Source organism: Diadema antillarum, unplaced genomic scaffold, assembly GCF_040938485.1.
Source record: "Diadema antillarum isolate AM-2024a unplaced genomic scaffold, OU_Dant_1.0 seq00001035_RagTag, whole genome shotgun sequence".
In the NCBI taxonomy this organism is placed as follows: Eukaryota; Metazoa; Echinodermata; class Echinoidea; order Diadematoida; family Diadematidae; genus Diadema; species Diadema antillarum.
The window spans coordinates 194,701-222,558 of record NW_027271867.1 but is presented as its reverse complement, the minus strand read 5'-3'; the positions used below and the strand labels follow the sequence as shown (position 1 = coordinate 222,558).

Here is a 27,858-nt window from a genome sequence, read left to right as displayed (position 1 = left end):
CCCCTTTTCTACATCTCTCCTTCTCTTCATTCCTTCTTTCCTCCATTCTCCTCGTATCCATGGAGATGGAATAGCCCCAGTCAAGGGCAGGGCCAGTCCTCCCAGCGGGCTGGTGGAGTGATGAACCTTGGATGGCATCATTTGCGGTAGCCCACTGTAAGAAACCGCCCTCCACATCAACCACGCCCCCATCATTCAACCCCGCCCCGACCAGTAAACATTCTGTCTTTCCCTTCTTGCTACTTTTTTCTATCGTGGTTCACCTGTGATGACAGTAACATCTTACTCTTGCATTGTCGAGTGTTTGAAAACATTTCCATCCTTTCATCCTCTCCTGCCTTTGCACAGCCTCTTTTCCCATATTTTTAGCTTTTTAAAAAACCTCTTCTTTCATTCATTCATTAATTTTTCCATCTGCAACAAAACATGTAAATACAATTTTTGTTTTTTAACTATGATATAAGTGCATATATATATATATATATACATATATATATGCAACCACTATATATCAACATTAAAGAATATAAGTGAAATTTATGGATATACCCTAACATTCTTTGCTGTTTGTTCCTTGTATACTAGATATTTTAATTCTTGTGCACTTAAATTTCATCTCACTTATTTTCTTTGATTCCTTCCTTTCAATAATTATGTCAGTAGTTGGTGAAATGGAATGAAATCATACTAACAGAATGGTAGGATCATTGCATTCTGACGTAAAAATTTAGCACATTTTTAGGAAACAGTCGTGTTTGCACACCACTGCTGACAGAAATTATGTGATATGACAAAGTCATAATCTAACATCACTCCATCAATTTGTATGTGATATATTAGGATACATATCATACATATTATACCAATGAATAAACACGTACATATCATAAATCATATGTTTGGTAAGTACATGTAATTCAGCACATTCAGCTCCACTCCCACATGTATCATCATTCCTTAATTGTTATAATGCTACAATAATTCCACGAGTAGGTCAAAGGCTATTCTTCAAAAATTTATTCAAGTAAACAGGAATTATTAAAGTGAAGATTTCTTTGCAGGTCCCTAGGAAGCCTGTAAGACAGTGGCATCAAACCCTCGCCTAATTTGCATAACATGCGGTTGCGGTCAATTTTGTCATTTTTTTAAAAGTCAGTGGCACTTCAAAGTTCAATAACTTCATTTCATTATGGGCAATATAGTTGCATCGTCCATCAATCATTTTGTTTGGCAGATGTTACTGTATTACTTGAAGTCCACTCTGATCACATTATACAGGGGAAACCATGTTATGGCAATCTCGCTTATGAGGTATCACATTAGGTATTGCATTTAATGAGATGGATTTGGCGGTCTTGATTTTCTGTTGCTGTATATAGCTAGTTCCTTTTTTTTAATACGCTTATGAGGTACCAGCTGTAACAGAGTCAAAAAGTTAGACCTGGGGCCCATTTCATAAAACTTGTTATCAGTGACAACTGCCACTTTCTATGACAAATTTGCTCTCAGCCAATCAGATGCAAGGATTTCGGTAGCTTGTCACATCTATGACAACTTGTCACTGATGACAAGTTTTATGAAACGGGCCCTTGGTGACCTCATTACAATGGTTAATCTCTACAACTTGTATTTTCATTCATTTGTGTGCAATGATGATACAGAAGTCAACAAATCAAATCAAATGAAATCATCTCAGAAGTCAAGTGTTAGTGCATATGTTGAGATCAACCTGTAGCAAGTCGGAGCCATTTTACCAGGACATGCTTGACTATCACCAAAATGTACTTGTTTTTGTGAGTAACTATGGTGGCTAAATATGAAAGCTATGTGATGCGGAAGGGATTTATGGGGGGGGGGGGGTGTGATCAAGTATCCACTAATAGTAAGTTACTGGACATTGAGCGAAGAATGCAAACAGCAGTGCTGATTCACAGGCAGAATGCAGCAAGGGTTACTGGCACTTGGTCTTTCAAACCAGGATTCAATCTCCCTTGAGGAATACACGACACAAAATACAGGGGTTGCCTCCTCCCGCTATGGAAATGCAACTCCAAAGCTTGGATGCTTCCCTTCCAAAATTCCTTGTTTCAATCGTGGCTCCTTTTATGACCTGTTGCGAGATGGAGAGAAAGAGACCGGTCTGTCCATCTCAATATTTCCCCTCCTCATCCCTTTCTTCTCCCTGTGGACCGAAGACCTGGAGGAACATGTTGGGAGGAGAGAGAGAAAAAAAAGGAGCGGAACCCAGTCACTGGAGAGTCCTCCAGCCGGCAGAAAGAGATAGTTGTCGAAAGTTTCGTTGGCGCCGCGGGGTCTGCGTGGATGCCAACACTTTCTCTTCTTGTTTTGCTCCAGTTGGTGTTAACGTTTGGCAACATTGCCATGTACGACACATGCACCGGTATTTCCCATCATCTGTCACAAATTATCCTCTTTTTCTTCTTTTTTTGAAAATCTCTTTCTCTTTTTCCTCTCACTTCATCTCCACCTCAACTCCAGGAGGAATTGATCTTGAGTTCTTAATTTGGTATGAAGTGTAGTCAGGTTTGAGTCATTCCGGCTCAAGTTTCAGTGGTCATCAAAGATGATGATGGGATGGAGTTGGGGGGGGGGGGGGACAGGAAGAGGGGGAGGTAAGGTGGAGGCACCGTTGGAAGAGATAAGTTTGGCTATGTGATGGATTACAGAGATACATACCAGTAATTTTCCCACCTGTAAGATTAGCCCCCTGGATGGGAGCTCTGAAATTCATGAGGAGGGAGTTGGCCAATTTTTTTTTTTCTTCTTCTTCTCTTTCTGGAGGAGGAGGGGGGGGGGGGAGGAGATCTCGGTGAAGTGGATCTGTAACTAGTTTTTGGCTCCAGTTGCCCTCCAGGTGTTTTGATTGGCAGATGGTGGAAGAAGGCTGTCATGGTAACAAGGAGAGGAGCGAGAAAGGGGTGCGAACAAGATGAGGGGAGGGCTGGTAATGAAAGAAGGAGGAGGAGAAGGATGAGGAGGATGAGGATGGTGAGGATCAATCTCGTGATGATGGGGATAATGATTACCACAACGGTGGATGATACCCGTAGCAGTGTCGAGTTTGTCAGTAGCAGCGGTAATTTTCGTAGCGATGTTGAAGATGATGCTGATGACTGTAGCAAGCTGCCATGCGATCAGGGTGGACACAGTTTCCACCAAGGTGATGATGGAGATAATGGTGATGATGAATGTGTCAGTGAGGAGGAGGATGAGCTTGGTAGTATAGATGACGACGACGATGATGATGATGATGATGATGATGATGACGAAGATGATGATGATGATAATGAAGATGCAGAGGATTGACAGTAAGGGTGATAATGAAATCAGTAAAGATGATGGAGACTTTGATTTTGGTGGCTTTAATAACTTTGTCAGGCAGTAACAATGTTAGTAATTCAGTGATTTTGGTGGTATAGCTGGTGGTAATTATGGAAGTGGCAGCAGTGTTGGTAGTGGTAATAAAGATGGATTCATTGTGGGAGACCGTTATGCTTCCCTTAGTTGTGATTTAAACTACAGATCTTTCTGTTCATGTACTAAAAATACTCTACCTAAATGTGTGGAATCGATAAGTGCACAATCCTTAAAATTCCCAGGGATTCATATAGCATCAATTTTTAGGAGGAAAAAGAAAGTCTGAGAAAGGACAAGTTGTAAAGGAATGTGGAGGAAAGACTGTAAATACATACAGAATTGAAGAGTTAGAAATGTCCAGTTATTAGGATTGCCAAAATGAGCGAATGAGGAGAAATGTAAGCAAATCATGCACGCCACCCTGCTGTCTCCTCTTGATGTGAAACTACTATGTCTATCTACTGTAAAGCAAGAATTTTTTCTGGCGCAACATTTTCGTGAATCGGAGACTGCTGCCTTCTTCATTGCATGACATTTCTGTGAATTGCAGATAGTATAGACAAGTGCCATTTTGACATCATGACTCTTTGCTTTCGCAAAAATTTGCAAAATTAACCCGTCAAGGACGGGCTGATTTTACTACAACAAGCATTCCCCCATAGACACCTGCCCAAGTGTACTCGGGGCTCGTCTTCGACTGGTTAATATGCAAGCAAAAAATTTTGGTTTCACAGTATGTTGCCCTGATCTGACCAATTTAAAAGAGGGGCTAAGGCATGATTCATATTCAGCAAAGCTCAAGACATTGTGCAGTTTGCGACTAGATTTGAATGCTGTCGTAGACTCTGCGCACGACCCATAAGGTGTCCCATGGCAATGTGTTCATATCTTTAACCCGTTGAGGACGGTCTAATTTTGCTACAAGACGCATTTCCCATAGACACCTGCCCAAGTATACTCGGGGCTCTTCCAAACGGGTTAAAAAACAAGTGATGCAGGCTTGGGGGCACTTAGATAGGATTCAATGTGAATAATTCTTGTCTTTACTGTCTCCAGTGCTTAATCCAGAATAGAAAATGGTAACTTTAGTCAGAGTGATTAGCAGAGGCAAAGAGGACTAGCTCTATTCTTGTACTTGTAACATCCCACCTTTCAATAGAACATATACATTTGTTTTCTATTGAAGGCTACGGTACTTTCGTTTTTGTATTCATTAATGTATGTGTTTGTGCACTTTGATCCTCTGAATGTATGCTATTTTCCTATCAGATCTGTCATCTAACAATGCCTTGATTTTTGTCTCCGTCATTCTCTCTCCTTCACCTTGTATGTCACATCTTATTATCTATTAGATGAACATATCTGCAATTGTATACTTCTGTGTCTGTTTAACACATTATGGTTAATCTGTTTTGATCATTTGAAAAAAATGTGTCGTATTATGTCAGCTGTTAACTCTCACCCATCTCACTCTTGCTACCCCCCCCCCATCTCTACGGAGGTTAATGTGTGCTTTTTTTTCTCTCTCTCTGTTTATGCCTCCGCCACAAAGTGTCGCCAGAAGCATTATCAGTTTTTGTTTTTGATGACTGCAGAGGCTGAGGATGTTGAAATTTGTCATTTTGACACCTTTTACTGTATATTATCTAAGCTCAAACTTATAGTATGTCTGCAAATTGATAATATGTTAGATCAGTACAAGTCATATGCTGGATATTGATTTGTTAGTTTATGCACAAATATTTGGTGGGGTGTGAAACAAATTATATAAACTAAACTTAACCTCCTTATTTATTCACCTACTCCTTCATATGCTCTTTATCTATTTAACGATGTCATCTCCATGATCATTCCCCTCCTTGTATGTGGAATGAATTGTCTGCCACCAATTTAGTATCTCATCTTCACGAATACCATATGAAATACATCCTTACATCTTTCAATTTCTCTCTGTCATTCCTAGTTAAATATAATTGATAGATAGCTGCATCCCCATGTTCTCCTGTGCCATCTATTTCACCTCTCCCTTTCTCTCTCACTCTGGCTGTGTTTCTCTCTCTAGATCTGTCTGTCTGTCTGTTTCTCAGTATGTCAGTCTATGTCTGTCTGTCTGTTTCTTTCTCTATACATCTATCTACCTTTCTTGTTCTTGTGCAGGAATGCAGACCCTTTAAATGTGATTGGAAGGTAAAATGGGTGGGAAATGGTGTTTGTCGTATTTACCTGCATTTTGTCTGAGTGTTACCTGGAGGCTCGCGCGGATCGTGTTTCGGGAGCCCTAATTGATAGCCGGCCGCCCAAGGGCTCTTGATTAATGAGTGGATTAAAAGAAAAGAAAGAAGTCTGGAGAAAGCGTTCTTCTTTCTAACACCCTTTTTTGGAAAGCTCCCCTGTCATATTTGATGCAGCCGCTGTGTTTCATTTCTCTAACCTCCGCATTTTCTTCTTCAAAGTGTTCTTTAACCCTTTCATGGTCAGGCTATACCATGCAGTGGAAGTTGAGTTGACGATGCCATTCTGTGAATTCTTTGGTGATGAAAGAGTTAAAAGGATTGTTCTCCTATAATTGTACTTGATTTTTTGTTGTTGCTATATTCCTGTGATTCACTGTCTTTTCTTTTTCTATAGTTTAGTCCAAAGGTGAATCCGTGTTCTGTATTGTTTTCTTCACAATCGATCTCTACTAGGACCTACACTTAACAAACTTGTTAGTAGGTCCCATCATATTTTTTTATAGCATTTTCACCTAGATTTAATTTTTGCTAAATTGATGATAATATGCTATATTAGTCAATCTATAGTGTACATAAAAGCTGAATATCATATATCATTCTCTTTTGAAATATTTGATGTATATACATTTCTTTGAGAAATATGAAAATGAATTTAGTTGAAATGAATTGAAAAAGGAGGGGTGTTTAGCTTCAGCATGAAAAACAAATTGGATAATGTCGGAAAGAGATGGAGAGATGGAAGAATAAAATGGACTGGGAAACGAGGAGTGCTGAGAATAGATAGATTATCAAATGAGAATTTAAATTTGAATTGATAGACTATCTGTATGGAAAACTTGTTTACAGCAAGTGGATAAACTCTTATTTTTAGGTGAGGGGTGAAAAAAAAATTTTAGTAAGAAAAAAAAAACATCAAAGACAAACTTGCAGATAAAGAAAAAGACACGAACGGACACAGACAGACAAAAAGTAACAATAAGGAATTGCGTTGTGTAAACGAAGCTTGAAGCATCCACAGAGAATATTGAAAAAAAGTGAATTTGAAGAAATAAAAAGAATGGTTGAGATCCGCTGGTAAAAGAGATGTATTTAGAGTGGAGTGTAACTAGGGAGCAAAACAAGATTATGATTTTGCAAATATAACCACAAGAAATGAAGATATTTGCTAGAGTTGCATATTTTCACCACTAAGTAGATTACAGCGAAACCATGTACTGCCATAGACAATACGAGATACCAAAAAATGACCAAAGGAAATTAAACATCTCTCTTTCACTTGTTTTTTGTTTTTTGAGGTTTTTCCTCTATGTCAGTTGAGCCCATCCTGAAATAAACATGCAGGCATAATCAAATTAGACTGCGAGAATTTGCCGGTAATTCGATGAACCGTTCCGTACCCCACCGTGGGCCTACTCCGCTCCGGGAAACGATGCTGGCAATCTAATAGAGGTAGAGAAAAGAGTTGGTTCGGACAAAACTCTTGTCTTCCTGGAAAATGTGTTCCATGCATCATGAGATCTAGAATCTGCAATGGTGATCATAAGATGTGACATACTTGTAAACGATGAAAATGCTGGAAGTGGGATGGGTTCAGTTTTGTTTGTTTGTTTGTATGTGTGTTTGTCTCTTATGTCTGTCCTCTTAACTGTCACAGGTGTTATTCCCTCATATCTAATGTATATATATTTATAAATACATATATATATTTTTATGTATACATGCATATATGTGTATATATATATATATATATTGCATTTCTGTGTGATTTTGGTATCATAAGGGAGCTTTAGATATGCGATGCAGACTTTAATCCACTGAGGACGGACTGATTTTGCTACAACACGCATTTCTCATAGACACCTGCCCAAGTATACTCAGGACTCGTCCTCAACGGGTTAAAGGGACTGTACAGTACTAGTTGAGGTAGGGATTCATGTTTTTAACATTCCTAAGTGAGATAATGAAAAGCCTCTTATGAAATATGAAAGAGCATGTAATTTTAAGAAGGATTCAACGTTTATTTAATGAAAATTGGTTTTCAAATGGCTGAGATATCAAAAAAAGTGCTAATAATAAAAGGCGACATGCCACAACTTTATTAGGATCTCTTTGTTTCACCTTGTTTTTGGATATCTCAGCCATTTCAGAACCGATTTTCATCGAACAAACTTTTGATACCTCTTAGAACTGCATGCTCTTTGACAGCTCATAGAGTGGTTTCTGAATATGTCGCGAAACGTTAAAAGCTAAATCTTCACCTCGACCAGAACTGTACACACCCTTTAAGAGGAACAAAAACCTGCTTATCAAAATTGATCTCATGTCGTCTGAGTTTTCATGATGGTTTTAGGCCATTCTAGCATCCGCTTAAATTCATGATGCAGAGAGCTACTTGTTGCGATGATGACAAATGACATATTAGGGCACCATTTTACTTTGTATAGGCTCCGTCTTCACGAAATCTAAAGCTACTTTGCAACATGACGCAGGGAGAGAGGAGAGCGGTCACCGCAACCGTCGTCTTAATGTCCGCTTGCAAATCGAAAACTTCCTATTGTTCGGTCTGATCTTAACCTTTTACATGGTAGTAAAAAAAATCAGGGCTTACAGTCATGCATGCTTGATTTTTTATGTAGGCCCCATCATCTTTCTCTAGTATATGCGCTACCTGAACCTTGATTTGATGTCGACCAATTATCGTCGTGACTATTGGGTGTAAATATGTATACTTCGTTTGTTTTATATACAATTGACAAAGTGCCACAATTCCTATTCTTATCATTTACGGTGTACACATTACACACATATTCATATTTCTTTTTGCTTTCCACTATTGTATGATTTCAGAAAGTGATTGACATAAAAAATGGAATGATAACACAAAAATAAGTTTGGACGCATAAGGTCTGTGATACATTAATCCCTTACGTGAATTGAAACTTGTCTAAACTTCCCAAACTTTTTTTCATCAAAAATTAAGTAATTCATCAAAACTGGACCTAGTTTTAAAGCTAGCAAGCCCACTTACTTGTATCTATGTGCCTCAGTCCAGGTAGGCTATGATAACACAAGAGAAATAGAATGGAGATTAGCGTATCAATTCATTCATTTCGTTAAGTTATTTGCTTCCATATTGAAATAATACAAAATAATTGCAAAGTAGCATAATTGAATTGTACAAACAGGTGAAGAGGTAAAATGTCTTAATGCACTGATACAAATGTAAACAATGATATTACAAAAGTATAATACATGTGGAGCGTACCTACAAACACATGAATACACGTGATGTTTTTGTTGGAGTTATATAGTATAGTTATAATTCATCATGAACTCACTATGAGTTGAAATAGCCCTTGCTAGTATACAAATGAAGAGTTTGTTCGCAAAAACCAATAAGTCCATTTTTGAAGATTTTGAAGTACGGTCTCTGTCATAAAGCACAAAATAATACCTTTTAAATGATATACTGGTCACTACATATAAAGGTATATTTTTGAAGTTATGGTGAAAAGAAGCAAAAATTTTCTGATTATTCTCTTTATTTTTCTTGACCTTTAATAGCAAATATCTCCATTTGTCAAATATGGACTTATCAGTTTTTGTGAACAAACTCTTCAAATAGTGAATGGTCACAAGTGCGATGGTACAGGATTTTGCATGAGGTGAAAGATAGAGGCGCTCTATTCAATGATCCGAAGCTGACTTGAATAGTGTGCCTCATCTTTCACAGAGTGCGAAATCTTGTTCCATTGCACGAGTAAAGACCATACATTATTTGTTTTATACAACACCTCGATCGTCAACAGATATGGTCCGCACAGATTCTTGACTTTAGCACAGAAATGGCAACCATTTTCCGTGAAAGACGAATGAGTAGCCGCACAGTACAGTCACAGTCACCGTGTACGAACGTACGTGAAGCCGATCGGTTGAAGTTGTTTACAAAAATGAGTGACAAAAGTATGTGCTTGTAGGCGCGCTTGTAATAGTTGAGTGCGTGCGGCAAATGTTTGTTTATTGTGACATCAGAGCTGTGCAATGGAACAAAAACTTCGAGTCAATCATGAGTTTAACATGATGACGTAAACAAAAGGCTTCTATTTTGGGAAATTGCATGCGTGTAATTCCAGTAAGGGTTGAAACAGAGTTGCTGGCTTGGCGGAGGTCAGTGCTCTCCGAGTGCATTTCTAGTTGTTGACGAAAAAACAAAAGTCGCCATGATATGTGAAGCGTTGGTTGTTTACACCAGTCAAGAAGCCATCACTAAATGCAGCTGAATTAATGTTGATTTATTGCTTCACATTACATAGACATATAGGCATGTATTCTTGCCCTCTAGACAATATCTGAAAGATACGGCTGGACATTGGTTTTCCCTGGACTGACTTTTGTATTACAATATTGCAAACACAGAAATAAACAATAATGCAAATGATTCCATGCTTGTTGCTTCAACGGTTCTCAAATTTCTTCAATCTAACAGTCATGAACTTGAGTGCATAATACACTCTTTTCTATCAAGCTCAGAATGCTGCAAGTTACAAGGTAGATGAGGGGGAAATAAGACAAATTTACAATGACAACGACAACAACAAATAGACAGATAAGAGAACTGGAGATGGAGAGAGATACTTTGAAACATTAATGGATTTTTCCTGAAGTAAGGAAGGTGAGAAACAATGGTGATTGGAGACGCCGCAAATTCAATTTGAAATGCTTCTCGGAGATGAGACTCTGGAGAAACGAAATGGAAAAACCATCAAAATTTTGCGCTCCTAGCAATTTTCGGTTGCTTAGACAGGCGGAGCAAACAATGGCATGCCCGTTTTATAAGAGAAGGAATAAATCTTGGGTCGCTTTCACCCTGTTTTGTTGCCCCCTTTCTTTGTCATCCTCATCTTTTCCTCTTTCCTGCCGAGTTCTCCTCCTCGACGTTATGAGATCTCCTTAACTCGATTGCTTTCTGGTCTTGACCCTCCTTCCCTTGAGCGGACGGTGACGAGAACAAAACATCCATCCCCGGGAAAACACCGTCTTCTTGATGTAAACAAAAACAAAGACAGAGATAAAAAAAAAAGAAGCAGGCAAAGTAGAAAGAGGAGGATGCACGGAAGAGGGATGGTGAACCTTGCTTTTTAGAGGTTTTGTTTGGGTTACATCACCGTAGGAAGATACTTTGCTGCATCACTGTCATTCATCAACAGCTAGAGGTGCAAAATCAACTCCAAGATCAAGTTGACTGTGATAGATAGAGTAAATCAAACATAGAATGGCAGAGGTTCTGTAAGAATCAGGGGTGAGATATCCTGACAAAATTGACAAAAGTGAAAAGTTTCATCCAAGCACCTCGCTCGGATGATGATTGCACAGCTGTCACGAAAAGATTGACAACATTTCAAAGTTTCATCCATGCACCATGCTTGAATGATTGCACAGCTCTTTTTATGCACTTCCCCTTTTCGTATTTTGAAACTGAAAATATGATAACATTCTTACTTCATGTTTGATTGTGCTGAGATTTCTGCCATTTTGTTGACCTGATCTTACCCTGTGAGATGATGATAATAGTATTAGTTATGATGATGATTATTGTTCTTTTAATTATCATAATTATTAAAATTATCATTATTGGTATTAATATTAGGGAGCTTTGAAAATTGAGCATTTTAAATGATGCAATCTGGTTCAAGTTCATATCTATTTTCATTTCCATCAATGGTGCATCCTTCAGTCATGAGTTCAACACATACATAGTGCAGGTGTGCCTACTGCTGGAAATCTTGAAACTTTGGGCTTGGGTACATTGAATATTTGGAATATGAGGGATTTTGGACATTTTTTTTAAATTTTCAATCAGAGTGTAACAGTGGTTGAACTGAGTGAGTCTTATACACGTATTGTCTGAGAGCTGGCAGAATCCATGACCGAATGCAGGCGTATAACTTGCTGCTGCAAAATGACCAGTTATACAGTATGTATTCAAGCATGTACTTCTCATGCTTCAATACTGTGAGTGCCGGATATTTCACAAGGTTTTTATTTTCACGAATTTTGCGAGTCGGGTGCATATCGTGAATTTAAAAACATGCGGAAATATTGACTCTGATCCCACTATGAATATGACATGCACCTTTACATATCTCCATTCAATACAGTACTCAACGATCACAAATTTTACCACTCACGAAATTGTCAGGAAGAGACATTTTTGCATACCAGGATCGTCTGTAACATGTTAAGCATGCATGATAACATTTAGTTCAATTCAGTTCAGTTTATTCACCATCCATTATGGAAGTCACAACAGCAATGCCAAGCAAATGCTTGTATTTACCATTTCTTGAGTCTCGATCTTGATGTCGCTTAAACTAATCAGACAGTCCAACAAGTATTACCATGTTTTCATGCTGACTTAAAAGAAGAAGAAGAAAAAAGGGGGAAAATGCATTTCAACATGTTTTTCAGTGGCAAGTTATGCACCTGCAATCAAATTACCATCGGGCCCCCGTTACATTGCGGACCTTCTGAATTTCTCAAATGCTGTTATTGAATTACCAGATCCTAATTTGTGAATAATCAATTTGCGAGGGTAGTGCGCGCCATTTCTCGCTACAGATGAAGAGCGGAGTTTTGCGCCATGGATAATCAAGCACTAAAAATGTGATAAATGTCATTATTTGTCTAGTGTCACATGAAGGAGACATGAAAATGAGAGAAAAATTGTAATTTCTTCGAGTTTGTAATTATTTCTATAATTGGTGAAGACTTAAAAACAGCCCCGGAGGTGCAGCATTTGTTGTATAGAAGACGGTTTTCTCTTTGTTGTCACGAAAAGTACAAATGAAGAGCAGAAAAGTTTAAATATGGCATCAATTTATTTTATTTATTTCATTCATTTCATTCATTTTCATTTGCAACAAAGAGAGAGCAATATTCATCAACATCTGATGTAAATGTATTCTCCTCTCAGTTAAACATTTACGTTTTTATTTTTTTAATTTTTTTACTGCAGGGTTTTATAGAGTTTTGTTGTTGACACTCTCAATCCACTTTTTCACCAGATTCTGCAAGCCCTGTGGATTTGATAGAGGGCTGACTATATTTCCATCGACAATCAGTTACAGTATGCATTGTTCTGTAAGTCTATGGTTGCTATAGAGGCCTTTTGTTGGCAGTGAGTGGTGTGGAGTCAAAACAAGAAATAATAGTGGTAGTAATAGTAATAGGGATAGTAGTAGTGGTGGTAGTGGTAATAGTAGCAGTAATATTAGTAGTAGTAGTAATAGTAGTAGTAGTAGTAGTAGTAGTAGTGGTAGCAGTAGTAGTAGTAGTAGTAGTAGTAGTGGAAGTAGTAGTAGTAGTAGTAGTAGTAGTAGTAGCAGTAATAGTAGTGGTAGTAGTAATAGTAGTAGTAGTAGTAGTAGTAGTAGTAGTAGTAGCAGTAATAGTAGTAGTAGTAGTAGTAATAGTAGTAGTAGTAGTAGTAGTAGTAGTAGTAGTAGTAGTAGTAGCAGTAATAGTAGTAGTAGTAGTAATAGTAGTAGTAGTAGTAGTAGTAGTAGTAGTAGTGGTGGTAGTGGAAGTAGTATTAGCAGCAGCAGCAGTAGTGGCAGTAACAGTAGAATTGATAATGATTATGATGATAATGATAATAATAAATGATAAGGATGGTATCTTGTGAACCAAGAGTAGCATCCTTAGTGTTAAACCTGAAGACGTTACCCTTGACTTAAAAATCATCTCTTTATCAGCAGGGTGGTATTGATTCCAGTGGGGATACTGTATGATACGCTGAATGACATCAAGTATCTGTGAGCCTGAATGGTATTATACCTTAATAATGAACACAGCATTCAGAACTAAAGGTTTAAACTGTGTCAGACCTTACATAACATTAACACCTTTACATCTGCGTCTGCTTGATACCAAATTTCTTCTTCTCTTCACTTCTCTTATCCTGACATTGCTACTGAATGAGTGTGTTTGGGTGTGCGCTGCTGGTGTGATAAGAACATGGTGTGTGTATAGTGTAGGGCTGCTGAGTTTTTGTGTGTGTTTTTTTCTTTCTTTTCATTTTGCACAATATGCTATTTAACAACTGTATAATCTTTGTATAATCTTATTTTGGGCCCCAACAACAAGCACTAGATGCTGCAAAGGGGTCCCGGCACTAACTTCCTTAACATGTGCATGTATATATATGCATTGCTTTTTGTGTGTGTGTGTACATAATGTACTTTTGATTTATTTTGTGCCGAATAAAATTGAATTGAATTGAATTGAATTGAATTGAATTGAATTGAATTGAATTGAATTGAATTGAATTGAATTGAATGGCATTGAATTGAATCTTACCTAGACAGTATTAGGCCTTTGAGGCTATGCATAGTCTTCGTTAACATGCTTTAACAGTTCACACATAGTGTTGACACATGTAAACTATCTGTAGCCGGTGTCAATACCTCATACACCTTCCAAAGAGTTAATACACCAGCATCTACACAGGACCATCACCTGTTGATGCTATGTGGTCTGAACAATTTTGGTCACTCCGGTGTCCAAAAAAACAAACAAAAAAAGAATAAGTGTATAGTGTAAATACCCTTTCACTACACCTCCGACTATATGTGGGTCACTGTAAGAAACAAATATGTTTATTTCTGAAGATGCTTCTATTCAAGTGCATATGAGGGGACTCTCAATGTGGCAACCCCTTCTTCTAGTTTATTTTTATCTCAGTAGAGAAGGTGTTACTGCTAAAAGGACCCTACCCTCATCTTGTTTACCTCACCATTCCCAATCCCTCTGGAGGTCTTCTGCCTCTTTTGAACTCAAGACCTCTTCTTAACCTATTTTCTGAACCTGGTTTCTGGAAACTTTTGTCTTTGTCAATGCTACTCTCTGCTTCTCTCTCTCTCTCTCTCTCTCTCTCTCTCTATCTATCTATCTATCTATCTATCTATCTATCTATCTATCTATCTCTCTATCTGTTTCTGTCTCTGTCTCTATCTCTATCTGTCTATCTCTCTTTTTGGTATATTTCTGCCCTGTTTACTCTGTCTAATGTTCAGGTGTATCTTTAAAGTTGTTCTGAAAGGTCTATCACTCTTTGAATATGCTTGCTATATTATTGTCTCTTTTATATTCTCTCTTCTCTTTTTTTAGTCAGTCTGTATCATTATCTCTCTCTCTCTCTCTCTTTATACAAGATGTTTTTGAGTAACTTTAAAAGAAGAAGGCAAAAAAAAAAAAAAATCCTCTCTCAGTGGTCATCTACTGGAAAAGTCTGTATGTAGAGCAGTGTGTTGTCAGCTATACCGGGTTATTTTCTGGCATAGATGGTTTCAGTGATGCGGGAAAGCTACCTTGTTTGGTTGGTGCTGGAGCATGCAAAGCAGTACGGAGGGATTGGAAGGGAGCCTTACTGGGGGTTAAAGGTGCATGGTCCCGGTGTTTGAGTCAAATGCGTACGTGGGCGCACGGCGCAAGTTTCCTATAAAGACCTACGCTATTGACTCCTCTTTAGCGCTTACGCTTTGGCCCACTTCCCCAAGTCCGAAGAAGTCCAGTCCACTGTAGTCAGTGGTCCGATCACAGTTCGGCTCATGATTCGGCTGAGGGGGATGACAGCTTTAGCAAACTTCTTTTGTGATGTCATAATAAGAAGCACATATGCACGCACCCTGGCATTACTACACACTGCGCGATGCGCAGAGAAGACAACGAAGGCAACGTTACTTAGCAACACCTACGCACTTTACTCTTGATGACAGCTCAACTTCGGTAATCTTCGTATCAATGCAAACGGTGGTCAGCAGTATCATCAACAGCGCCCTCTACACTACCGGGACTACGCCCCTTTATTTGAGAAGTCACAACCCGCATCTAGGGTTATTGCTCTTTACTCATCCGTTCTTTCTCCCTTGGTCATCCTCATGTAAGATACAAATGTCTTTTCATCAATCTCTCATTTACATCCTTGTCATGGTATTTGTATGTTTATGTTTCGTTTTGTCTTAGCTCGTTATGTGCCACGTTTGCACGCCCCACTCAGTCAATGGCTTACCAAGTTCGCATATTCTGCTCAAACGAACAAATTATCCAAAACTGATTGATAAAATGCCAAATGCCACAGTACATTGAAAGCGTTTCTCGCGAGTCCATTCCTGTCACAAATAGCTTTGCACTTTATGTGGTGACTGACTATCAAGCGGTACTTCTTAGAGAGAGAGAGAGAGGGGGGGGGGGGTTAGCAGAGAGAGGAAACTATAAAGCGAGCTAAGACATAAGGTTTATAGAAACGGAAATATCTTGACGTAAGGATATATTTTCAGGAAGTGACAAAAATCAAACAAATGTGAACACAAAACAAGACAGATAAAAAAACCTGAAACAAACACCTAAAACACACTTTAGATTGGAGAAGCCGACCTCATCTTTGGAGAAAGCGAATGGAGTTCCACTACCCCTATCCCGCAGAGAAGTACTTCACGGTTTATGTGGTCAAATTTTCATATTCATGATTCAGCCTCAAAAGCTGCTTCACACTCAATGAAGTCTTCATTTTTTCCCCTTTCCGGAATCTAGGAGTATCCTTCAAATTCTGGAATTAAAGAAGGCGAACTCAGATCCAGACTTTGTTTACCTTCTTTATCTCGTACCCCCTCCATGCCCTCCCCCCCCCCCCCGACTGTTTTAACCCTGTGCATGTTATTGCTAAACTTTTGATATGAAATATTCATGGCATTTTATATTTTTGTATTCTCATGAGGGTGCAGGAAGTTAGCATATGATAGAGGGAAATGAATACTCCTGTCAAAATTTTACCCGCATTGAAAGAAAGAAATGTAACAATTAGAAGAGAATTTAGAGATTTTCACAAGGAGAAAAATCATTTTGAGAAGGAGTGAACACAAGGGTATTGAACCCTGCGAATTTTAGGACAATATTTTTGTTGTTTTTTATGAGATTTTTCCGAGGAGTGAACGTTAGATGGGATTGAGGTGGCAGGAAATACAAGTGCACATCACACTTTTGAATTCCCCTTTGATGTGGAGTATGCACTTGAGAATTCTAGCAATAAATTAATCCAAATCGCTTGAGCAGTTGGAGTTTCTACTTACTCTTGACTCCTGCGGTTCCTGCTTTTGAAAATGCATTTTTTGGGAGAAAAAAAGAAAACACAAACAAATATGGAGACGTAATCTGCGCTGGTGTCATACAAGGGCAACGTCATTTCGCAATTTTGCTTTGGAAATGAGTCACTCGTAGATAATGTGAATCGTCTTACCTTTCCTCACCCATCTCATCTTACATCCTTCTAATTTCCCTTTTATCCCTCACTCTTCTTCTTTTTCTTCTTCTTCTTCTTCTTCTTTTTCTTCTTCTTCTTCATCTTTGCTTCCTTATCTTCTGTAATTCCTACTCTTTTATGCCTTTTTTAATGATTTTACGCTTCTGCATCACTTTCTTTATCATCTTATTCCATTTCACTGTCCTTTTTCTTGTATTTCTTCTAATGCTTCTATTTCTTTTTAAGGTTCTAAAGGTTCATTCATCCAAAAATGAGGCAAGGTTTGTTAATCAGAAAGCAAAAAGACAGTGCGTACTAACAGACCTTCAGAATTACGAACACCCTATTTCATTTTTGGATTAACAAAACTTCTTTAATTTTTGGATAAAGGAACCTTTGGAAAAATTAGCCTTAGGAAAAATAAATAGTAATTCATTTTGGGATTAACAAACCTCGGTGTTACAAACCTTTGGAATAATGAACCTTTTGAAAATGAACCATATTTCATTTTTGGATTAATGGACCTTCAAAATAACAAACCTTCCGAATAACAAACAGTAACTCTTCTTGATCACATCTTCAAGTTCTGTGTTCTTGATGTGCAGGGATTGTTCTGGTGTTGAGAATTTTGTTGGATGTGAATGGATTCTCACATCCCCCCCCCCCCCCCAAAAAAAAAAAAAAAGATGAAAAAATGTGTAGGAATCATATGCTTACTGCAGTTTTACAAAACAAGTCTCTTGTGAGGTTCTCTTACATAGGAGTCACAGTGCCGTGCAACTGGATCAAATGATGTGTTTTTAAAGCGAGAAAGTAAGGTCAAAGGTTAGCCACACGGTCACTAGATGCTGAGCAATGAAAAGTGGCCAATGAAATGACACCACGTAAATCACATGATCAATATTATTGCTGTCCTTATATCTCAGGGAGTGCAATACTTGGGTAGAGTTTCATCAACATTGTTTGGAAGGAAGAAGAAGAAGAAAAAGCTCAACAGAGTAAAAAGGAGGGTAAGGTAGTGAGACATGATATTCTTACTTCGCACCCCACCAGAATCCCACATGCACCCCACCTGCCCCATCTTGCACCCCTACCAACACTTCCACCTTAAGATTGCTCATGGATTTAAGGTGTCCCAGAGGACCATATTGAACACTTGTTGTGTTTTCTGGCCTCCTTTTTCTTGATTTTTATCTTGTATTTTCTTCGTTTCTTGTTCAGCTCCCCCCCCCCCACCTCCACCCCACCACACTCTTTGGAAGTATATTGTTTTTTTTTCTGCATCTTCTGTCTACAGTCTACATCTGCATTTCCCCCTTTGTCCTTTTCATCGCATTCAATTACCTGACTTTTGTGTGTGTTTGTGTCTTTCCTCCTTCCAATATATCTTGTTCTTACATTTTTTGTACTTTTTTTTTTTTTGGGGGGGGGGGGGGAGAGGTTGATTTTGTTATTCCACTCAGCATTCCGTATCCCAAGTTTCAGGTACGTAGTTCACTCCTCATTAGTGTGAAGTTGGTATGGACGATATGTTTACTGATTCTGTTCGTGTATGATATGGCTTAAATGGGGGTTAGGAGGTGTAATACAAACTTTCAAAATGTTGTTCATTGTGGTTGTAAAGTGAATGAACAAGTGGAATCATGATCTTTGATGATTTAAAGGTGAAATCAATTGATTTTTTTTTTTTTTTGGGGGGGGAGGGAGGGGGGTTGCTTAGCATTGGTGGCAAATCAAACTAGAAATATTATTCACTATGTGCTTAAGGAGAAGGGAGAATTAAAGATTTGTAAAGTGCAAACATGCTTTAGTTTCTTAACACAAGAAATCAGAAGAAAAATATGGAAGCATGAAAGCAATCACTTAAACAACTTGGCCTGTGTGGATGTTTAGAAGTAAAGTGAGGTTTGTTTCAGTGCTCTTTAGGAATTTCAAATCCAAATGACTTCTCAAAATGAAATTACAAAAGAGATAAACAAAGGCTTTCAGTCCAAGAAAAGGATTGGAAAATTGATTAATGGAGGGAAAATGTAACTTTGGGCACATCTTAAAAAGAAAGGAAGGTTCAGTTCTCAGGAGTTTTCTTCTGAAGTGTTGACAAAAATGATGGGAACTTGGAGTAGACACACTTGCGGTCAGACGATAGTTGACCTAAACAGACACTGCGTTATCCTGCAGCGTTGTTGGGAAAATCACCCAACATGACAAGAATGTCATGAATCATTAAATGCACACATAGAGCACATCCAAAGATATATTTCCCACATTTGATACACATCATTTCATCATTTATTTACCAGTTGCTACAGATCTTCCTGCATGAAACAATGGATTACATTTTGTACTAATATGGGCTCCCACCTTAAATAATGCAAGGATTGCAGTTGATTAAAGACCCTGGGATAAACAGGCGTATTCTTTTCATATGGAACTAGTTCATACAGTCCATAAAAGGGGGATCTCTTCATCAACCTATCTAAAATGCAATCCACTTAAGACAATTTGTGCTGTGTGCGTGTCTGTCTTCTTATTTTTCTCTTTATATGGGGATGGGGCAGACTTACATAAAGAGATCTCTAATAACATGATAGAAAGAGTGACTTCTTGGTCGATTTGGGCCATGGCATAAAAAAAAAAAGAAGAAGAAAGAATGGATAAAAGGAGTGATGTTACACTCATGTGTCTATTGACCCAGATAAAATGTCCATGCGTACCGATGTCGTGGCCCCATGTGTGGCCAACCCTCCTTGTGTTTTTCCGTTCCTCATGCCACGTCCGCTTTTAGAGTTCTGGATGCAATGATGGGGGGAGGGGTGAGTCACTTAAATTTTTTTTGCAACAATTTGTTTCGATCTGATACGACGGGTATCAGTCATTGAGTGGTCCAGATTTTCCTTCAAATTGACTGCAATTCTTAAAATAACCTCTCCTTTTCAAACATGTATCTGGGACTTTCTCTTCTCTACGTGTTTATTTTTATCTCTTTTTTTTTTTGGAAAGGATGGGGGAGGGAAGTAAAGAGGCAGCAAAATGAAGTGAGTTTTTTCCACAACAATATCGAAGGACAAATAGATAACAATAAGAATGTCTTTACAAGAGTCATTTCCATGGCAACTACTCTTCCACTTTGACCTTTCACCTCTTTAAAAAAAGAGATAAATATAATGTGCAGAATTTCGATATGAAAAGCCAATACCAAAGATCATGTTTAAATTCAGTAACTTCTGTGTATGTACAACAACTCTAAGTTCACCAAAATTGGTGCAAGTTTATAGGTTTTCAGAACTACTGGTTGATTGTACATGGGAAGCATTTCAGGAAGGTTTGGGGCAGATCACTGATGTACAGAAAATGTAAAAAAAATGACAAATCAACATATTTTAACTTTTGGCATAACATAAGAACGCTCGATTAACCTCTTTCAGAAAGCGGGGGGGGGGGGGGGGGTATATAACTCTCAGCGTATGTCAATGACCCATCAAAGGAATGTGCACTTTTCAAAAAAGAGAAATTTTGTGGAATTCTTCTATTTTCTTTTCACCGTTCTCCTCCAGTGACGTCACATACTGTAGGTTGGTTCGATTTTTCTCAAAATTCACTGTGTTCTGTTTATATTCATTGCATATATCAATGCATTCCCTCTATCCTCGTGTACATTTGAGTTTTATTCCCCTTCAAGTATAGGAATGCTGGTTTGACATTGGCAATATATTTTTTTTTTCTCCTATGCCAGTTGAATAACTTTAATGAGTCTCGCATGATAATAACTTTAATGTTGATTGCGTATACAGAGATTCCTTTCTTTTCTCTTTTTTTTTAGCTTTTTCGTTTTCTGGCTTTCTGGTAGACATTCCAATTTGGACCGATGAAATCACAGCTGACGCTTTTGAAAGCGTGATACGCAGCAGCATTCCTCACAACAAAAGGAGAAAGTATTGTCATGATACCTCAATCAATATGCATTACGTGGGACTATTGATTAGGCTGGGTTGTGGGCGTTTACAGTGGTAACTATATTGATTCATTCTCTCTCCCCCTCTTTCTCAATATGTCTTTCTAGCTTCATTTCTTTCCCATATATAACTCCAGTAACTATGCTATTTCTTATACACATTCTCTCTCTCTCTCTCTCTCTCTCTCTCTCTCTCTCTCAATCTCCCTCTCAATATATCTTTCTAGCTCCATTTCTCTCTCTTTTATAACAAACTATTTCTTATATATCCTTTCTTTCCCTCTCCTCGTTTTCTCTCTCAATATATCTTTTAAGCTCTATTTCATGTAACTACCAACTATTTGTCACATCATTTCTCTCTCTCTCTCCCTCTCTCTCACTATCTCTCTCCCTCTCTCTCTCTCTCTCTCTCTCTCTCTCTCTCTCAATTCAATTTCTCTTCTTCTTGTCCATCAGTTTCTATTCCTGCCTGGTTCTCTAATTAGCCTTTCTTATTCCTTCTTTGTGCTGCTGCCGTTTGACTTGTTTATTATTGTTTCCTATTTTTGGCTCAGTCGCTCTTTTTATATTTGTTGCTCACTTTAAGCACATACATTTTTATTTCATACATTTTGTTTTCTTTTGAAGAGCTATTTAAAGATATTTCTACATGCTTTTCATTGGAAGGTCTCGATGCATGAGATAATGGTAGAAGCATACACCTTGGGCAGATCAAAATGGGTTTGAATAACTGTTATCCCCAGTTCACATGACCAAAATCATTTGCAAGTACAAAGTGTGAGGTGTACTCCAGAATAAAATAGTACCTGAAAATGCAAAATTAAAATCAGTCAGTAAATCAGCCAACCAATGCAGAATATGACAGTGATATACTAAATATATATATATATATCATGTTTTCTGTATGTAGGCCTATATATGTTCAATTCAATTCAATTCAATTCAAAGGTTTTATTTTCACTTCTTTCAACAGAATGTACAAAAAGTATAAATTCGACATGCGTTTGAAGGAATGATACATATATAGCAAAAAAATTACATTTGTCAGTAGTCATTACAAAATGAGGCATTTTTCATACAAACATATTTATACATTCTGCGAAAAAAGTGGAGGTACCCACTCAAAAGACTATGCTTGTACAATGTGGGCACCTCACAGGAGAAAAAAATATGTGCAAAACTTAACTACAAATGTGCGGGATGAAAAAAAAAGAAGTGGAAGAGGGGAAAGGGAGGAAACAGAAATAGAAGTAAAGAGACGAGACAACTAAAAACAAAAAGCCTAGATCAATCGATACATTCAAAATCAGACCAACAGAGACTATTAGCCATATTAGAAGTGTATAGAGCGTTGAAAGCGACGAGAAGGTGATATATGGAATTGCTGATAGCGGAACATGTTATCTGTTCTGTGAAGGCACATGTAATAGTATACAAGTATGCGATAAATTAATCAAGTGATGTGATGTGGAATGCCGTGAAAGATGCGTCCTAACATGCCTACAAAAAATCAATAGCATCCTGGTGCTTATAAAACCTACTAAAAAGTAAGCCTATATATGTTTGCAGGTATGTATATATATATGTATATATATATATATATATATGCAAGTTGGTATATATATGTGTATATATATATATATATATATATATATATATATATATATATATATATAAAATAGCATACATACTTATGATACAGGCCGGCAGTGCACGACAAAAGTTATAGTGCACGTAAAATATAACGATTGCCAATGATAACCCACTATCGATTTGTTATCGGTTTTTGCTCCCTCATTTCAATCATCAAGTACTGAATCCCGCACCTTATCGACGCGATTGCGCCACAATCACGATACCTTTTTTCGATACTATCGTTATTATCGAGGTTTGATCCATATCGCCGCCAGCAACTCATGTAGTACTACTGTAGTGGGGGGCCGGGGACTCGACTAGTTCGGCGGTAGATTTAAACATGGAAGCTGAAAACAACAGGTTCGCTACTCTAACAGAGACTGATCTAAGCGACATCTTGGACAATAAGGACGCAAAGAAAACTAAAGATGTCATAAAATACGCGCTTCGAATTTTGGAATCGTACTGCTCGGAAAAAGGAATCAGCCTGACGGATGTTGAAAGCAAGTCAGCCCAGGACTTGTGCCGCTTTCTGCGTACATTTTACGCGGAGGTGCGTAGGGGAAATGGGGAACTATACGCTAAGCGCTCTCTGATCACACTTCGTTATGGTCTTCAGCGACACTTTCAACAAACGCTTGACGTAAACATTCGTAGCGATGGTGACTTCAAAGGTGCAAATGATATGTTTAAAGCTGTGCTACACAAAGTGAAAGAGGCTGGGAAAGGATCCGTACGGCATAAGGACCCTATCACCGACGAAGATATGTCAAAAATCAAATCTTCACCTGCCGTCTCACCTACGACACCAAGGGGTCTCCAGAATAAGGTTTTCTTAGATCTAATGTTGCATTTCTGCAACAGGGGAAGAGAAAATCTCCGCAACATGAACAAGGGAGATTTTGCTGTCACAACTGACTCTTCGAATCAAAGGTATGTGTATCTGGCTAGAGACATGAAAACCAAGAATCACCGTGGGGAAGGGCTTGACGACGAACAAAGTCAACAAGGTCGTATGTATGAGACCCATAAGGATGACTGCCCCGTTGAATCTTTCGTGAAATATGTCTCACACCTACATCCACACTGTGATGCATTGTGGCAACGACCAAAAGCAACCACAAGGCCTGGCCATCCATGGTACGACAATTCTCCCGTAGGTGTGAATACTCTTGCGAACAAAATGTGGTCGATTACTGCTGAAGCGCATTGTTCTAAAGTGTATACCAACCACTGCCTTCGGGCAACTTCAATTCACAAACTCGATAATGCTGGATTCGAAGCACGCCATATAATGGCAATCTCCGGACACAAATCTGAAACAAGCATAAAGCATTATTCTCGAGTTGAGGAAGAGCAAAAGCGACGAATGAGTTTGACCATTTCTCGGGTCCAGTCGACGCCTACAATGCCTGCCACAAGCACGTGCTTGAATCCGGTTGCGCCTAGACCTGGTCCTACTCCTACTACTAGTACTACTAACGTTAGCTCTGTCGCTCGCAGATCTACGCCTACATCTAGTCCTAACGTTACGGCTGGACTCGCATCACCCCACACTTCTCCTATCAACATCAGTTCCAACATAAGTACTCACCAGCAACTTCATTTTCATGGATGCAAAGTCAAAATTTATTATCAGAAGTAAACGAACAAACTCAATGACGATGTGATGGGCATGGTCTCATGTTATAGGCCTAGAACTATGCCATTATGGAATTTCACGTTTGGATCTTGTGTTCGGTGTTCCAGAGCGTTAATTACGTGTTAACTGTTGACTGTTAAGAGTTTCTACTGTTACTTCCGGATTTTGTCTACACAGCTTGAAAGAAACTGGTATTGGTAAGTGATCTGGACTTCCCTATTTCTACCTATTGTTATAATTCACCTGGGTATGTATGCTATTTTATATAACACATAGTGCATGAGTTCTTCTTGCACTATAACAATACAAGCACCTCCAAATTCTGAATTTGCCCTTCGGGACAAATTCAGAATTTGTCGGTGCTTATATATTGTTATAGTGCATTCAGCCTCATGCACTATATATATAATATATGTATATATGCAACTGTGCATTACAAAACCAGCAAAAAGCCACACATCCTGATTTTATGTGAGGACACACACACACACACACAAAATAGATGAAACCAGTCAATATAGTCCATTTTCAGTTTTTCACATGTTCTAAAAGAGCAAGTCTTCTTCTACATCATTCTAAAGTTTAGGATCATAGAACAAATGGGAAATATGTTTTTAGCAGTATTTCTAGAGCACTTTTTTTTTTTTGGTAGAATAGTAAGATTAAAGAAAAAAAGAAGATATCGAGATATGGATTGCAATTTTCATCCTGCTATGTTGTAGGCCTATGTGTGAATGTAGCTTTTGATCCACTGAATACCAAAAGTGTCATGTTTGTTTTGGTGGATGCTTCTTTTGTTAATTTGCTTTTCTAATTCATGGGTCCAAATACCAGACGTGTATTGTCCAGATGACTGCCTATTCCAGTACACCTGTCATTTATTGACTATTTGCACCTGTTGAAAGGAACATTACAAGACAGTAAATATTCATGCTATGCTTTGAGACAAAGGATCAATTCATACTTGGGACCATTGAACTCTGATGTCAGTGGAATGGAATGTCAAAACAAGTGGCATGTTTTGTCTGCCACTGGATCCAGACTGACATTGATACTGAAGGTTTCCACTAGTATACAAATGATGCACAGGATAGAGTGTGTTAGTGTAGGCGTGGTGCACTCGAGGGTATTTACAATTGTGAAACATGCACGAGGCGAAGCCGAGTGCATGTTGCACTACATTGTAAATACCCGAGAGTGAGCTACGCCTCCACTAACGCCACGAAATAATCCTGTGCATCATTTGTTTTATAAAATGGGTCGAAAATTCGAAAACTAACATCATTTTTCAGCGTTTTTCACGTACCTTTGTGGGTCAAGACGTCCGAAGATGTTCGTCCCAAACATTTACGCACGTCGCACTCGCGGAAGTCCTGCACATACAGTATAAGTATAATGGGGGGTTGGGTTTCCGGACACTTAAGTTCCCGCATGAAAACTTACTTATTTTACATAGAATATGCACCCTTTACCTTAAAGACTTGATATAGACTCCTCATATAGGCCTACTAGACAACATACTCTGAAAACGGCGTGAGAATTAACCTGCTAAATCGTTGGATTTGCTCTTCAAAGTGACTCCATGTACGCGTCAGGTCCCATAACGCTTGGTCTACTGTACTGTACAAAGTGTACGTATAGTATAGAGTATACGTACGTACGCCACACATGTTGTTATGCACAAGGGAAGACAGGCCGGCCGGCCGGCAGCCCGAACTAGAAGTTGTTTACAGGATTGACAGCGCGTATGCATGCAATTCATCAAAGGAGCCGCCGCGCGCACAGACGATCGGCAATCTACCATAGGATTACAGGCAGTGCAATTGTACTGAAGTAAAGGAAGGAGGTGTGTCTCATTTCAGCGCTTCCTATTGGCTACATTCTTGAACCCATTTTATAATCCTAGATATCTGGACCAAAAGTTTATGTGACCTTTTGACCTCAGTGTACAAAGTTCCTTTGAAACTGCCCATGCAATGGCAGTTAGCTCACTCTTTAAATTCTTTAGATTGATATGAAGGACCAATTTAAAATTAGATTACAAATCTCAGTTTGATAGATTTAGAAGGCAATCTTTTTCTCAATCCCACTACAATCTTATGTATCAATTTCCTATCTATGGAATGAGAGAAAATCTGCAGCAAAGAGGTTAAATTTGCAGAAATATTAATAATCTTTTTAAATCACTTTTTCATCACTAATGAAAGGCTGTATTGTGGCAAATGCTGTAGACCTATCGAACTTGGCATAGAACTCCCACTCGCATATCTCACATTATGGCATTATTAGCTACATGCATGGCCAGTTTGTAGAGTACCACACCGTTGACATTTTAGCTCATGGTATCTAAATTGCAAAATTTAATGCCTACCCATTGCTCATCTAATTTGGCCACCATATGTGATTAAATATGATAACTGAGTTGCAAACATAGCATGAATGTGCCATTTGCCTGCCAATTCCAGGAAAGAAAAGAAAAATGAAAGCAATAAATAAAGGACAAGTCCACCTTCATAGACATGTGGATTGAGTGAATTTTTGCAATATTAATAACAATAATGATTCACAATATTTATTAGTAGAACACATCAGTGAGAGTTTGAGGAAAAATTGGATGATTCATTCAAAAGTTATGAATTTTTGAAGTTTCTGCTCAGTCACTGCTGGATGAGAAGACTACTACAGCTGGTGATGTCACATGTGCAGAATGATATAAAGAAAATATAAAGAAAATTCAACATATTCTCACTTTTCTCGTATGACAAAAGATTGCTTGACTTGCCTCTTTCAGAAGGCAGGGGGAATGATATTACCCTTAACATAATTATGCCAGTGACAAGTCAAGGAAATGTGCACTTTTTTCAAAGAATAACATTTTGTGAAATTCTTTTTATATTTTCCTGATATTGTTCTGCACATATGACATCATACACTCTAGTAGTCTTCTCATCGAGCAGTGACTGCGCAGATACTTTGAATATTCATAAGTTTTGAACGAAGTGTCTGATTTTCCCCAAACCAGAACACTGATGTGTTCTACTAATATTGCTGTATTTACTCAATCCAAATGTCTATGAAGGTAGACTTGTCCTTTAAGCTTAAGCTTGTGAAGCAATACTCTGTGAATGTCACTCTACATGCAGTCATTAAGTTTGATGAGACTCATCAAAGAGTAATGTTTCACTGTAATTGCAAAAGGTACACGATAATCACTGATGAATACATAAAAGTACCATCAATAGACATAAAGGCCCGAATTCACGAAGGTGGTACAAATGAAACCATGGTTTAAACCATGGACAAAAACCATGGAGCGCCAAGTGTCGCATGGAATATTTAGTTATGAAATCAGTCATTTCGTCAATGAAATGATTATTTTGTAACGAAATGACATTTTGTAACGAAATGACATTTTGTAACGAAATGACATTTTGTAACTAAATGAACATTTCGTGCACAAAATGATAATTTTGGTAATGAAACGGTCATTTTGTCGACGAAATGACCAATTTCGTAACGAAACATTCCGTGCGACACTTGGCGCTCCATGGTTTTTGTCCATGGTTTAAACCATGGTTTCATTTGTACCACCTTTGTGAATTCGGGCCATTGGGTTTAAAAAAATCAATACAAAAATCAGTGTCTAAAGGGAAACAAATAAATAAATGACAAACAGCTGTATTCAGAGATCTCTATTTTTGTTTAAATTGTTCAATTATCA

The 27,858-nt window shown here is 38.2% G+C and overlaps 1 protein-coding gene across 1 annotated transcript; it reads left to right on the top strand.

Moving 5' to 3' along the window:
• The first annotated feature begins 22,835 nt into the window (after positions 1–22,835).
• Positions 22,836–24,240, top strand: LOC139742898 (uncharacterized). The gene has a single exon (XM_071653407.1). The coding sequence runs from the start codon at positions 22,836–22,838 to the stop codon at positions 24,138–24,140; it is 1,305 nt and encodes a 434-aa protein (XP_071509508.1). The 3' UTR covers positions 24,141–24,240.
• The last annotated feature ends 3,618 nt before the right edge of the window (positions 24,241–27,858 follow it).